Below are 15,956 nucleotides of genomic sequence, written 5' to 3'. Positions count from 1 at the left end.
GACCTGCCTGGATTCTACCATCACAGGTGAGCTGGTTAACAGAGAGGTTGTAGATATTCATTTGACACCACCAATAAACAGCATATTATAGTGTTCCCACTTCGAGCTATTGATCAGTTCTCTCTCGCCCTACCATAAGCTTGCCGTCCCGGTTAGCTCAGTTGGTAGAGCGACTGCTCCGGTGAAGCGATGGTCCCGGGTTCGAACCACGGACCAGGACGAATTTTTCTTTAACTACGAAGTTTCTGAGAAAGCTGTATAGCTTTCCTTTGTAGCCGTATGGCTGCGCTTGGGTGGATGTCAATGAGTAACTGCTCCCTTATTATAATATAGCTGTTTATATATACAGCTGTGTCAACATAAAATTTACATTCTATGTCTGTCGTCCACTTTCTATCACACGTGCCCTTGCTTGACTGAAACACATTCCGAGGAGAGCACATCAATTCGCTCAATCACTGCATTGTGCTGTCATGAAACCGTGAGCCAAATAATACCCTTCGACACACAGCAGAGGACCCACAATCGAGCGCTAATGTTTGTGAGCCCTTCCCTGTGACTTTTACATGCTCACACCCTACTCCGTTGCTCAAACCTGCATATAGGTTGAGAGATGGCTATTGGTTAGATTCTTTCCGACGTCGGGCAGCTACCATGACTGCATCCAATAAGCTGCGTAGCTCAGAGGGGTCGGGAAGCTCCGCCCCCGGAGGCGGGGCCGGCAGAGGAGTGCCGACCTTCAAGCGTGCAAAAAGTGACGAGAGGAGAGGAAAAGGCTCGAAGATGCTGAAATTCTAATTGTGACTACAGATAACTCAGCTTCTACAAAGCGCATTGAAAAAATTCTTGCTGGACAATATTTGTGAAGTGGTGTGCTTTAACATCCTAGGCATACTGCAACTTTATAGAGCCCGTTTCATTAGCCCCTTGCAGCAAAGTGCTGTGGCAGTAGTAATAGTAGATGCCCCAAACACGAGTGATGTCGTGCTCTTATTCAAGGCTAGTAGGCAATTTTTCAGCTGGGTGGGGGGTGGGGGCAAACGAGCATGTGGCTAAAATGTGTTCATACCTCAAGAAAACAGCTGAAAGAGACTAAATGGCATAGTTTGTATGAAGTCCCCCACACGTCATTAAGCATACATAAGTAAACACTGATAAGTTAGCTGATGTGTTAACATGCTTTGCTGATTTAGAGGAATTAGAACTGAAAAACTGAATTAGCTGCACCTAGGTGTGATCTCTTTGTTTCAGGTGAATTTTGCATTCTTCACCTCACAATTTCTCATGCCATAAAACAAATGCACTGAATAATATTTTCCAAAACAGTGAGTGAGGTAACACATTTTCTGCCATTTTTGTGCAAACACACCTTGCTACCAGTAGTAACGTCATTTTTTTTTTACAGTTTTACGAGTAATGTGCCCCTTTGAAACAAAAATTCTTTCCACGATCCTTTGGGTGTTTACTTGACAAGTCGTGGCAGTTCGATGCTGCTATTTTCATCAATTATGACACTTCGTAGAAAATTTTGCACATCCCTGCAAAAATCCAACAGCTAGAATTTGGCGCGAGAAAACTAAGGAACTGTCTTTCTTAAGGCCTGAATATGCTGTACAGGCAAAAAAAAATTTCTTTTTGATGGAAACAAAAAATGGCAAGTAAAATGTTTAACCAACTAATTGCACTTGCTCTGGGAGCTTAGTGATTAGTTTGGTAGGAGCAGCAGACATGCAGTTCGTACTATATAGTTACACCTATATAGTACGACCTAGCGACTTAGCAACCCGGTAGCTAAGTTGGCGTCACGGCGTGCGCCGGAGAGAAATTGCTTCATGTTCAAAACATGCTCTGGAAAAATTCAGTGCGCACTGCATGGCCAACGCTCGGGCAGGTCTTCAAGATGGTATGACACGGGGCCAAGCCGGGCAACAACACGGTAAGGGCCGCGGTATAGGGGCAAAAGCTTCGCAGCACGGCCAGTAGCGCGGATGGCACGACGAACGAGGACCAAGTCGCCAGGTTGGAAGGAGGGAAGTCGTGGAGGTGCCTGATTGGCCACTTCCACTCGCGCATGAGCCGTAAGAAGGTTGCGCTGGGCTGTCAAGTCCCTAAAGTTTGCTTTGTAGGTGTAGCTTCTAGAGCAGAGGTTCTCAAACAGGGTTCCATAGAACCCTGGTGATCTGTGCAGCGTTTTATGGGGTACCCCGAGCACCTAAATTCACGCATGCCTAAACCACCACCATTCCTTTTGCCCACTTTATTATTGGACTAATCGCACTAGACTACAATTATTCACTGCAGACTTTTTTAGCCAGTCGGCACTGATTGAATTCAGGCATTTACTGAGCTGCCATGTGTCCCCATGTTCCTTCTTGAGTGCTTATCAGGCAGGAAGAGATGGAAACCAAAACTTGCAGGGTTCCTAACCGCATTTTGAAAGCCATTGAGGCTCCCCAAGAACAAAAAGATAAGGAATTTCCGTTCTAGAGGCCCTACAAACATAAGCACCTTGCCCATCTTTGGGGGAGACGCCAAAGAAAGAGCCAGCATCTTTTTACAGCATCAGCTGTTATAGCTAGGCCTTGTACCTGACACCTCATGGTCATCGGCATGTGATGTCATTTTATATGGTTTATAATTTACGGGGTTCAATGTCCCAAAGCGACTCAGGCTGTGAGAGACACCGTAGTGGAGGGCTCTAGATAATTTCGAACATCTGGAATTCTTTTTAACGTGCACTGACATCGCACAGTACACGGGCCTCTAGAAATTCGCCTCCATCTAAATTCGACCGCCGCGGCTGGGATCAAATCCACGTCTTTTAGATCAGCAGCTGAGCACCATAACCACTGAGCCACCACGACTAATGTTATTTTATAGTAAGATCACATGGCCCAATGTCATCATTCATATGATCAGTGGGTTGCACAACCCAAATCAGTGGGTCACATGACAGTCACAACACCCAATTAACTGTCATAGTTATCACGACGGAAGCCAACAGCCACCAAAACCAAGCAGTATAGGGGATGTATTTTTTTTTTTGTAATATGCAGTTTTTCAGTAATGGGAGATTACTAAAAGCAGAAGAAAAAACAATCACATGCCGCCAGTGGGATCCGAACCTACGACCTCCCAATTTTGCGTCCGGTGCTCTACGAACCGGGTTACGGCGACGGCTGTCCAATCTGCTGAAGCCCTAGATACGTTCTCTTGTTGCAGTTTTTCTTCCACATCCCTTTTAAGAGTACAGCTGATGCTGCCACTCGGGCCACATAATGTGCCCGCTCCTCCTCAATTTTTTAAAACTTGGTTTTAACTCAGTCTCACCAGAGCAGCAGTGCTACCACATTGTTGCCAGAAGCACACACGCTTGTGGCACCCACAGCACTATGTGGTGACAGCGAAACTGGCAATAATTCTCAGTACACTCTGTAGAGGGCAGCACAAGGGCACGCACTTGGCCACAGAGCACGATGCGGGCCTTTCTTAGAAAGTAGCCCAAAATCTACATTTGCGAACATGTCAGCTTATTTACATCCACCGATATACCTACACCACTTCTTACGAAGAGTGTCTTTGCAGCAAGTGAAGGTGTAAGCATCGTAATGCAGAAACGCATAACATTTGCCACTTTCAGAGTCCATTTCAAGGACTAGTGGAACAAATTTCTGAAGGTCTCGCCAAGGGTCTCGTAAAGTTTCCTTGACACAGCTGCTGGTAGATACAAAAAGCGTACTATGTTTAGAAGAGAGATGAGATAGGCATAGAGAGAAGCAATTCATTTCTATATTGCACAATGACAACAAAAATACGAGTTTCGGGCAAAGTGCTCGACCAAACCACCAGTTCGCTTGACATATATGCCAGTCTCAAAGCAGGCACTTCTCTGAAAGCAAACAGCGACCAAAACTGTCTTGAGATATCTCGAATAAATCACCGTGAAGCCAGGCCTGCTTAATAGTTACCAGCGACAAGGCACAGGTCATTCAAGCTAAGTGCTATCAGTGAGGAGAAGTTTTAAATGGGCTTCCAAATAGAAGCAATGATGAGACGTGTCGGAAGTCACCAGAGGCATAGAGGCAAGTGGGTGAACAAAATACCCAGACTAAGGCTGGCATCATTTAACTAAAACTACAGTGAAAAACTACACAAAATCCTGACCATTCAAACATATCGATCATAACTATCATCGCAATACAGTGCTCACAGCATCAATTGGACGACATTAAATATAAGGGGTGACAAATAAGTCCCAGGTTTCGCATGCTTGAAGAATATCGCAAGGCAATCAGATTAGCTCAAAACCTAAAATTTGAAAGCGCAAACCATTGGAATATTCAAAAAGACTAGTGAATATGTTTCCATTACCTTTCTACCAATCACCAAAGGTTCAAGGAACCTGGTCAGCACTATTTTCAGAAAAGAAAAAAACAGCAGGTCAATATTAATGGAGACTCTGGTCATAAAGCCACTGCCTGAAGAGCGATCCAAGTCCATACAGCAGCCATATTACTGGCTACATGGCATTACCCCAGAGTAATCAATTCCAAGATGAGACTAGCGAAATTTCACTCTTGCCTGCTAACTGCCAACCACAGCAAAGGAATTGGCACAGGAATTGGCAAGTGCACAATCTAAAAGCATTGTAAACTGAAAAGTGGATAACAAGGCAACATTGTATTCCACTTTCACAACTGAAGCATATCATTATGCGAATAGTAAGCTCACATTAGCCATCTGGCAGCATACGTGGCTATCTTCAAACACGATCATAACTAGTTTAAAGGCATTCCCACCTTCTCGGACGTGCAGTATGACTGCACATCTAAACCGCACAAAAGGAAAAAAGACACGATATTGTGGGAAGACTGAGCAAGCAAGCACCGGAGAGAGAGAGAAGTTTTCCTCTAAATTCGGAAAAGTGTCCTAAATTGGCGTAGCATTCACTTCTTTCGCCTCTGTCAGCGCACGCGACTCGTGGACATACGCCACAAAATCGACACTCTGCGCCTTCGCCGCTCTCAGGAATCCGCTGTTTGCAGTCACTGTCACCGCTTTCAGCCGGTCACCGGTTCCGAAGATGACCTTCGACCTCTTCCTAATCTTCCCTCGCAGCGCAAGCGCCGTGGCCCGTTCAGAAGGGCAATCGGGAACGACTTCCAACCGCTCAAATAGTCTCTGCGCAGCCTTTGACTCGCACGGACCAGCCATCACTTTCACGATGGTCGAGAAGTCGTCAAAAGCCGACTGGCAGCAGACGAGCTTGCGGCTCGAGAAGAGTTCGTCGAGGGCTGGCCGGACGGGGTTTCGGCGCTCGTTCTCGGCCTGCTCGGTCAGAACGTTCTCGCGGAAGCGGAAGTGGCAGCGCCCGTTTGTCAGCGCGGAGGCGTACGCAATCATGGAGGACACGTCGAGATTCAGCACAGCGTCTGCCGGCACTTCGTGCAGCTTGAGAGCCGTGAAGTTCTCCGAACACTCATCAACTCCCACCCCGTCGTCATCTGCGGCCTCGGTAGCTTCGTCGCTTACGGCCAGCACATCCTCTTGATTTAAGACCTGTGCAGCAAGGAGAGACGATGAACAATTCTCAAAATATTGGTACTTGAAAAGCGCAGTTGAATATTACAATCAGATTATCTTGTTTCCGACAACAAACAGATAAACACACCCAATGCCACTGTACTATGAAACATCCCACACATTCGTTCATGCAAGCAGCTTTGACAACCCTCATTTTTCTAATGTAACTTTAAAATACAGGCAAACCCCCAAAATTCTACCATTTATGCCAAATAAATATGCCCAGCTTATTACACAGCCATTCAATCTGCATCAGTATCATTCCTATCCTTTATCATTCACCTTTTGAATGCAATATGAATTAAAGTAACCAATCATGAAACTCTAATAGCAGCCTGAATAAACATGTGTAATGAGTGCAAACACAAAAATGGCAACGCCGCAACAGGAGCAAATGCTTTCTGCAACAATAAGTTTGTGTTGTGTGCATCTCTTGTGGTCAACTTCCACCACTTTCAATATAGGCTAATTCACCTTCTTGTTTAGTTCAGCAATGCTAAAATGTTCTAAAAGATTCCCATGCTTTTTTCTGTGAAGTGAAGAAAAACTTGTTACTTTCAACTTCAGTGCCAACTACTGCACAATACGAACTGCAGAAAATCATCGAAAGGCAAGTTCAAAGAGCAACTTGTTGCGCCAAGAGTGTAAGTGACACCAGCTACATCACGCGCGCCCATAGTTCACAAAGCCACCCCAACCATGTGCCACATGAAACTGAATTCCCCCTTCCCATCATACCTTTCCCCTCCCTGGTCAAGGAGGTGGCGAAGGGCACTTGCAGCAGGTTCCCTCTTATGGCATAAGAAAGGAACTTATGTTGGAGTTCCAGAGGGCACTTACGGAACTTATGTGGGAGTAATGCGAAAGCACTGCAATTCTACTTCAATTCAATTCCTATTCTACTCCTTTGTAGTAGGTACAGTTAGTTGTAAGTACTAGTACTGACTATTACAGGTTAACAGTTCGTATTTTCCTGCCTTTGATGATATCACACAGTTTCGACCAATTGCGGGTTTTTTAACGCCTCCACTGTTTTGCCGATGCCGGGTTTTCGTGTCAATAAGCCGTCTAATGCTTCCACAGTGTCAGTAAAGGAAGCAACACTGCCCATGTGCATTATGACAGACAAACCATGACGGACAAACCATGACGGACAAACCATTACGGACAAACCATGACGGACAACCATGACGGACAAACCATGACGGAAGTATAGGCTAAGTGGCGAAAGCTACCGCCCGTTACAAAGGGTAAAGCCATTATCATCCATCCATACAGCAGTACGCATACCATTAATTTTGGTCACTTCATTTATTTTTTTCACCCACCTCTGCACCAACGGTCTGGATGATCTCGCGCAGCGGCTTGCACACAGGTAGCACCGTCCACACCTTGACCTCAGGGGCCTTGTACAGGTGCGGATGGCACCCCGCACACTCCACCATGTCCTGGAGCTGGTCGAGGATGGTACGCCGGCCGTACTCCCCATCGCCCAGCGACGATGTCAGCAGGGCATCGGGGTTCCGCGCCACCACCTTGATCCACGTAGCCCCATGGTGGGCCACCACATCCACAATGGTCCGGTCTGCACAGCGCCTGTGCCTCTCCAGATCCGCACCACTGCCCTGCAACATCATTGCCTAAGTACGCTCCAAGGACCTCCTTGAAGGACCTTTTCACGAAGTTGCAAAATTTCTGCTTTCTTCTACACAAAGCAATGCTGCCTAAAGAACCTCCTGCCCTTGAGAATTTAATGTGACAGTTGCTAGTAGCTCTGTCAATATCTACACAACGTCTACAGTCATTCTTAGCGCCTTTACCCTTCGCATTCTCACAAGCAACATCAGATCTTGTTTACGTACACTATGAGTCGGCCACGGAGCAAACATGATAGATGGACCATAACGGACAACCATGACGGACAACCATGACAAACAAACCATGACGGACAAATCATAACGGACAAACCATAACGGACAACCATGACGGACAAGCCATGGTGCAGTCCCTCTGAAAGCTGACAAGTTCTAGGATGCAAGTGGTGACAGTGATACGATATGCCAAAGTTGACAAACGAAACAGCAAAGAAGCATGGGCATCCAAATGTTGCATCAGAAGAACCGTTGCACTGCATTTTAGAAAATGCAAAGTATTGTTTGCTGCAATGTAAAACAAACACATTGGTGCCATTCCTTCTGCTTTCTGTGTGGTTGCACCCTGTTAATGTTTCGGATTATCAACTGAGCATAATTTCTGTTGGTGCGCTGCATGCATGTTCAGCGGTGCAGTTATTTGACATTATCTGTTAAGCCCATGCTCACTTCATGACTATCCAATAATGCTGATGACTGCACAGGAATGCAAACAGCTCTCGCTTTCACTACGGCCCGCCGTGGTGGCTCAGTGATTATGGCGCTCGGCTGCTGACCGGAAAGATGCAGGTTCCATCCTGGCTGCGGCGGTCAAATTTCGATGGAGGCGAAATTTTAGAGGAGCGTATACTGTGCGATGTCAGTGCATGTTAAAGAACCCCAGGTGGTCGAAATTTCCGGAGCCCTTCACTACAGAGTCCCTCATACCCTGAGCCGCTTGGGGCCATTAAACCCCATAAACTATAAACTCATACACATTACATGTTATGATTTAGTTCCTCATCTATTTCATTAACAATTCTTTGTCACATTATCTGCAGACTGGCTATAACACCCAGCTATAACAGACTGGCTATAAGAAAGATCAAATAGAGTTCTCACCTCAGGCAGGGAGAAAGGCTTCAGCACGTCAACAAGCCCCGTGACAGCCAGCGAGCAAGTGACGACTGCAGATAGGTAGGCCAGGTTCGTGCACCGGAGGTGCTCCTCCTTAATGGCCTCAGGCGCTTTCCAGAGCTTGCGGAGGAACTTGATTTCGGCCTGAATCTTGCGCTGCAGCTTGCTCTTGCCCGGACATACGCACAGGGAGTCACACTGGGCCAGCAGCTTCTCAGCCTCGCCAATCTTCTCCAGGACCTTCTCCCTAGCGCTGTCCTGCTCGAGCACCATGTCCCCGCCAGAAGTCCTGGCCATCACATGAGGGCAACACAGTGAGAAGCAGTCAGCGCATAGAAACTACATCACATTAGAACTATCTTACTCATGGTTAGCGGTAACGCGGGAGCTCGTGGCCTCGCGTACTATCAGCGCATTCTAACGGGGCTTAGGGGAACCACCATCGTGATTAACCGTTGCGGGGTTGGCTGGTTCCGCTGGTTCACCAATGCTTTAAAGCAAAGAAATACAACGATAAGACTGACATATCAACGCCGACAGAGCCAATTCACTCACGCGTGTTCTGCGTTTTATTTTCCTAGGGCTGTATTTGCTTGATATAATACTTCGCAGTTCTTCAAGGGCACTCAAAAACGCGTAAGCACACTGAAAACTTTCCACTCCAAAAAGCGAACATGACGTTTAGGGAGGAAACAAGATGCTCTAGTGCACACGTAGTACAAGCACTCACAGAAAGTATTAGCTGAAATAAGTACGATGCTGGCATAATCAAGCTGTTTTAACGGATCATTTTATGCAAAGCTGCTGCACAAGCACTTGACTCGCTGCTTCAATAGATGGATGCACTTAATCTATCAAATGTGTGATACTACATGCAAAAGTGCAAACACTTTAGAACGGAGATTTGCGTACCAACACAGTACCGCGCTCTCGGCAATTCCTATATGCGCGGATTCTTCGGCGAAAGGCCTGTGGCGACAAAACAAACTCGTCTTGGCCACAAAGAACAACAAAGATTATTATCAGAACGCAATTCGTAGTTCCAAAGCACCAACCGACAGCCTTGAGGCAAAGAGCCAGTGTATTAATTACCAAGCGGCCGCACTCAGCTGTGTTCTCGTCGTAAAATCAGCGCCGGACTCCCATAAAGCAGCGCAAACCGACTGGCGACAGGTCGCAGGAAGCGTCAACAGTACCGACGCAAACTGACAACCTGATACACTGGGAAAAACCACAGTGAAAGAAAAATTTCTTCGCGCGAGCTGCCCAGAAACAGCCCACTGGAATCCCACCTGTTTACAAAACAGAAACAAAATCGAGTCGATCAACGCCAGCCGCTCTGTCGTACTTGGTCGCATGTAGTGCTTGTAGTTTGGTTTACCATTTAGCTATCTCAATTGAGCACCATGATATCACCTGTTTAAAAGTGAAGTCACTCATTTTTATGGGATGTTGACTTTTTGAAGTTTTTGCAGCATTATTACGAAAGGCAAAATGTTCAAAGTTAAATACTTAACTGCGGCTGGCTACCGAGATGCAACCGAAACCGCACGATCGCATCTAGCGCAAGTCGTGGCAAAAGCTGCGAGCTATGACAGCGACTGTTTCCGGCTTTCTCGCAACGTACGGTTAAAAAAAGAGACAATCGCCACCCCGACCGACTATCCATGAACTTCTACTCGTAATCTGTCATTCCGGAGCGCCGCTCAAGCTTGGGAGAGAGCGGCACCATGGGTTTGTGCAAGTGTCCCCGAAAGAAAGTGACCAACCAGTTTTGCTATGAACACCGTGTTAACGTGTGCGAACATTGTATGGTAGCCCAGCATCCCACGGTGAGTGGATCTTCTTTCACGGTTAGCGACGTTTCTTCGTCCAGTCCGTAATTGTAGTGTCAGACAGCAATCGATTTAACTAGCATTGTTTTGTTTCTAAACTCGATCACTGTACCATATCTTACCACCCCATGGCGTCGCGTCTCTTGGAAACTGGTTTGTTTTTAAGTTTAAACTTCAAAGGAGGCATGTGACGAAAGTTGTGCCGCATCTCCACTTAGGCAAAAGATAATAGCCGTGCACTAAGCGAAAGTTTCGTTTAAATCTTTTTGCAGTGCATTGTCCAGAGCTACCTTCAATGGCTGCAAGACAGTGACTACGACCCTATCTGCCAGATCTGCCGAAAAGACCTGGGTACCGGGACATGTACACGGCTTTTGTGCTATCGTAAGTCAAATCTGCAGCCTGTGCTGTGGAGTACAGCAAATGTAAAAAAAAATGTGCACCGCGCAATCTTACTCGTCAGAAGCCACGCCCACGTATGGTTGTTGATGCTTACGTGTTGATGACGTTGTGGTGCTTGCATCCAATGGCAAAAGGAAACGGAAGTAGCAGATCACGTGTCTTCATCTAGACTTTTCAAAGGCTGAAAACTAGCATCACCTGTTTACCGTTTTTTTTTTTTTTCCTTACAAGCACTCGCAGCTCAGACGAGAACAGAAGAGTGGAATATATCTTGAAATAATATCATATTGACATGCACATTTAAAGGATATGACACTGAAGAGACGAACATGGTACAAGCATGCCGAAAGAGCTCACAGAACAATGAAGTAGCCTCGTAGGAATATCGGTAACCTGGTATATGTTACAAAATACAGGTTATATTCCCTAAGTTAGTTGACCATAGTGCCAGAAAATCTTTTAAAAGCAACAGGGCTTGGTTTTGATGCAGGTCATTTTGCATCACTTTCTGCATATTCTAAGTTGCGTCAAGGGTATCTTACTAAGAATATGGAAATATAAAAGTCAAAGCACCACTATGCAGTACAGCTGTATGGCACCATGTGCAAGCATTAATGAAGCTTGGTGCTTCACTACTAATTGTTTGTTGCATAACTCTCTCATTCTACTCCCAACTAAGACATAGGTAGATTAGGATGCACCTTTCGTGCAGTCACACTTTTTCTCCTTTTAAAGTTGCTACATCAAGCAAAGTGCAGTTCGCTATGCGAACAAATAGAGAAAGCTTTAACTTGAGAGAGAATGGGGCTGCTGACTGGCAGAACATGTACAAGTCCTGTTAGACCACTCTGGGAAAGAACGAAAAGGGGAATGGCAGAATAAGAGACAGAATGAAGATAGGGGACCTGTGATGTCACGGTCCAGTTAACTGTTTTATGCAATGAGTGCTCATCACATTTTTGCCTTTACCTTTTTCTTTAACTTATGAGCATAACTTGACCATCATTCTGTCCCTTGTTTCCTGTGTTCGCATCTTCTTTGTTTGCGCTTGCATCAATGTCCTCTTGTGCAGCTTTGACGGGCTCATAAAATCGCACACGATGAGGGCTGAAAGATTAAAGACGTTTACAAGCAGCATCCTTTGTCACATTAAAGGGACCCTGAAACGATTTTGATGGTCATATTCTAATGCAACAAATCTGTAGAGATGGTCTTTATAAGTATTTGAGTCAAATTTACGAACTCTGTGTGAACCCTATAATTTACAAATAAGTTTTAAAAATTGCTGCTTGCAACCAGTTATGACCCCCCCCCCCCCCCCCCCCCCGAATGACGTAGAGTGGGGTCAAGCCTTCTTATTAGGCATGCCTGGCCTGTTCTCTCTTTTTTTAATTGCCAATATCTTCGGTGTTAATAAAGCTAGCTGTAAAATTATTACGGTGCACTTTTCCTAAGCTCATTAAATATTGTTCCGTGGTTTCTTTTAGTATGTAACTTCCCTTTTCTGGCACCTCATCTTTGTACTAAATTTGTCTGATCTCGCATCCCTAGATGTCTTCCACTGGGCCTGCCTGGACGACCACTGCAAACGAATGCCCAAGACGACTGCACCAGCAGGTTACGGCTGTCCGACCTGTGGCTCGGCGATTGTTCCAGCCAGTAATATTGACTCCCCAGTCGCAGATGCCCTCAACATTCTCCTCAAGTCTGCTTCCTGGGCCAGTGATGGACCTTCCTTACCTGAGATTCCGTTGCCAGTAAGAGCACGTTGTGAAACTCTGAACTTGCTTCTCTAGAAGCTCGCGGGTGATTATGCCCAGCTAGAAAGTGTGGTGAAATTTTATCCAGCCAGGTTTGTTTCTTTTTTATTTGAGGCAATTTAATACAAATTGGCTCAGGAGGCAATAGCAATTTGCAGAGCTAATTAACGTTATCTATACTGCGCCGCATTTGGGAGGTGCTGGGTTCGATCCCCAGTGCCGCCGGGGACCCATGGGTTTTCTAATGGGTACAAGATTTCCCCCGGCCTAGTGCTCAGCTTTTCTTGGATGAGAGGCTTGGGAAAAAAATCCTGCACCAAACCGTTGCATTGACGGACCAGTGATTCGATCCGCCGTCAAGCAACCCCAAATCCGCCCGATGCGGTAAAAGCCCACTTGTGGCAGGTTGTCAGACCAACTAGTTTGTTTTTGTTCCTGCCAAGTCATCTAGAGCATTGAAACAGTGCGCTTAAAATGCAAAACAAGCACACATAGGCATCCATATTTCTGGACAGATGCAAGTTTATAAATGTATTGTTGCTTTTTTTTCCAATTGGGACATATATTTCTATTATTGGACACACATTCTTGAGACCAGACACGTTTCCAAGTGGCTCCTCATCGCTCTGAGTGCCTCTTACTGAAGGAGCTGCTAAGTACTGCTCATTTGAGATAAGGCAACCGTGTAAGCTAAGGAGCCCGTGATGTTACCCCTGTCATTTTCATTTACACCGCTCGTAGATCGCTAAACAACGTCAAGGAAGCGTCCTTTCACAGCATTTATCGGTAATCGTGACTGAATTTCGCAGAAACAAGCTCAGGGGCAACAAGGCAGCCTGCCACCGCCTAGCGGAAGCCCGTCAAGACCTCCACTCCAGTCCGTGCCTCCACCCCAGTCGGTGCCTCCACAGCAACAACCATGGCGTCCTCAGAACCCCGCACCCAGCATGGTACCACCTTTGCACTCCAGCATCGCACCTGAGAACAGCGTCAACTATGGCTCCACCACCAACAGTGAGTGGCTGTTGCCAATTCTGAAATGCACGCACCGTCATGGAACTCACTGGGGTAGCTCAACAGCGGTGGCACTCTGCTGCCGAGCATCAGGTCATGGGTAGTCTTTCTAGTTGTAGCAGCTGCATTTCAGTGCCTGTCTGCTTAGATTTTAGTGTATGCAAGGGCATCTTTGATAAACTTGCACCAGAGTTGCCCCAAACCAATGTGGTGTGCAGGGGCCCGCGGTGTAGTGGAGCCCTATGCACACTGGTGCATTTCTCAAAGCTATAATAGTGCACCAGTGCACACCAGTGCGCACCGGTTTTGTTTGCTGAAGGTATTTTGAAAAAACCCAGCCATTTTAAACCATTTCTCAGATCTCCACTACGGCGTGCCTCATTCTTGTTGTACTATAAGGTTAGCACTCCTAGGTGCATTGTATTAACCTTTTTTGACTTGGCATGATATGAGAACTGTCATCGTGCTTTTTTTTTCTTTTCACTGCAATGCATTCAGCATGTTCATTGTTCTCTAACTGTACTGGAGGGCACGGCATACTTTTAGAAAGCCACACCACTTGACTCTGACTTTCCTGGCGCTGTTCATGCCTATCACTTGCACCATCACCTACTCTTTTTCCCTTGGGGCCCAGCTTTTGCGAGCGCAAGTTGTTCAGGCTAATGCTGCATTGTCAAATTCTTTGTGGTTCCATTTTAAGTGTGCCATCTCTAGCACGTGGCTATGTGAATTCATTTGTAGAAAAATTTATGAACAGGAAAAGAACAGTTCTAATGTGCCGTGCTTTTTGCGATGCAGGCAATGTGACGTCGTCGCGGAAGATATTCACAGCAACCCAAGGCAACTTCGTCACATCCGCTCCAGACTACGATGAAGACAAGTATAAGCGGCGGTCCGGTTTCGAACTTCTGTCCCGTTGGATCAAGTAAGTGTCACACTCAATTTTTTGTTGTCTCTTGAGTGGGGGACGAGATTAAATTAGATCCAGCATCCTTGTCTTGAACACGTGGCAGTGTAAAGAAGTTGATTGCAATGTATGCATGGTGATGCAATTGGAATGAAATGAGTTACATTTAAACGATAACTGGATTATTCTGAGGCAGCAACCTTTTTTGCTAGCCTGCCAGTTCAAACGAAAATGTCAACTGCAAAACTCGATGTTATAAAGCTTTCACTTTGTGCTATGACAGCAGCCAGCATCGATTTGAAAGTCCTGTGGCTTCTGTGATTTTGTTTAGTTTCTTCTTCTCTGCTTGTGCTTTGTACCTTGCACTGTACGCTACAACTGAATAAATAAAATGGTCATCATATAGTCAGGCCTTCTTTATCAGTGTCATTATTAACTTAGAAAAGAAGAGCACTTTGGTGATTTAATATATGTCCCTGGGTAAAATTCAAACATCCTATATGCTAACAGCTTATCAGTTCAAGCAACCAGTCTACCTAGCCGTTACCATGATCAAGAAAAAATTATCAGGCCTTAAGAGATGCAGTTTACTGAACAGTGTCAAATGCGAATAATTATGCCGAAATATCTGTTGCAAAAATTCTTTTGTGGACCTAGATTAGAGCGCGCGTCATACACCCTACAGCCCTCCACTAGGGCTGCCTCTTTGGCATAGTGTAGTTTTGATTCATGACAGTATACCCCCATAACCCCCCCCCTCCCTTCTCTCTATTTGTCCGCAGGTCACGGACAATCATGGCTGGCAGCCGCAGACGAGACCCCCACACCTTCCTAAAGCGTTGGGTCGTCTTATCCATCCTCATTGTCCTGGGGCTGTTCACCGTAGTCTATTTCCTCTTGCACTGGGGCAGGGCAGCTGCCGAATCTGATCCACTACTAGATCCCAGGCTCAACCCAGACATAAGGGTCAATGATGAACCTCATGGCGTGGAGCCACGTTAAAAAAAAGAGAGAAGGAAAGGGGGTGGGGGGAGGGACGCCAACAGCATATCGCACAATGGTGGGGAAATAAACCAGTCAGGCTGTAGGCTTTGCTGCTCCTTGCATTGTGGCCAGTGAGTGCAGAGTGGCCATTAGGCCTAGCTAAGCCTAACTGTGATGTTGGGCTTTGGACGCAGTGGGTTTTGCAAGTCTGTAAATAAATTCCTTGCTGTCTGTTTTGTGTGCATACAGACAGAAAGTGCAAGTCTATTCCATGCGTGAAGAAATTGAGTCAAGGAAAATGGACTCTCTGTATGTCAAGAATGTGCGCTAAGCCTAGTTAGGCCTAACCATGGTTTCAGGAGTGAGCAGCGCCTGCGGTAAATTACAGCTAGCTGTGACATCAGACAGGGAGAAAGGAAAGTTGGGCAGCCAGTAAATACAACTAGGTAAATTTGACAAAAACCACACTGCGAAACTGTCTCCGAGAAACGGCAAGCTCTTGTTGACCACCCTTCCATTTGCAGATGTACTTTTGTCTTCAGTAAATTGTGGGAACAAATTACACCAGCTCCTGTTCAGAATGATGCAGTGAAGCTTCAAGCGTGTTTCATTATTGCAATGGGCTTGCAAGCTGTTGAATCTCTTGCCCAAAAGAGAGCTGCATTTAGACTTGGCTAGTAGATGCGCAAGAGGTGAGCATTTA

At 46.0% G+C, this 15,956-nt stretch overlaps 2 protein-coding genes across 4 annotated transcripts; one reads left to right on the top strand and one right to left on the bottom strand.

Annotated features, from left to right (window-relative positions):
- Positions 1-3,771: 3,771 nt before the first annotated feature.
- Positions 3,772-9,649, bottom strand: LOC149329621 (UPF0415 protein C7orf25 homolog). 3 transcript variants are annotated; one of them, XM_089560359.1, is made up of 4 exons: positions 9,407-9,649; positions 8,337-8,640; positions 6,912-7,208; positions 3,772-5,559 (listed from the first exon to the last, which is right to left on the bottom strand). In XM_089560359.1, exons 2-4 carry the CDS (start codon positions 8,622-8,624, stop codon positions 4,930-4,932), a joined length of 1,215 nt encoding a protein of 404 aa, XP_089416485.1. In that variant the 5' UTR covers positions 8,625-8,640; positions 9,407-9,649; the 3' UTR covers positions 3,772-4,929. The 3 variants fall into 3 exon arrangements, with proteins under 3 accessions (XP_089416485.1, XP_089416483.1, XP_089416484.1); XM_089560357.1 differs by having other exon boundaries at positions 9,444-9,649; XM_089560358.1 differs by lacking the exon at positions 9,407-9,649 and adding an exon at positions 9,264-9,382.
- A 248-nt stretch (positions 9,650-9,897) lies between these two features.
- LOC149329620 (zinc finger protein-like 1 homolog) lies at positions 9,898-15,820 on the top strand. Its single transcript, XM_089560355.1, has 6 exons — positions 9,898-10,183; positions 10,459-10,570; positions 12,140-12,345; positions 13,158-13,362; positions 14,161-14,287; positions 15,052-15,820. The coding sequence occupies exons 1-6, from the start codon at positions 10,082-10,084 to the stop codon at positions 15,269-15,271; spliced, it is 972 nt and encodes a 323-aa protein (XP_089416481.1). The 5' UTR covers positions 9,898-10,081; the 3' UTR covers positions 15,272-15,820.
- Positions 15,821-15,956: the final 136 nt, after the last annotated feature.

This window comes from Amblyomma mixtum, chromosome 9, assembly GCF_055824585.1.
Source record: "Amblyomma mixtum isolate Tamu chromosome 9, ASM5582458v1, whole genome shotgun sequence".
NCBI lineage: Eukaryota > Metazoa > Arthropoda > Arachnida > Ixodida > Ixodidae > Amblyomma > Amblyomma mixtum.
Note: the sequence above shows the minus strand (reverse complement) of the source record. Positions and strands in the feature narration are given on the sequence as shown.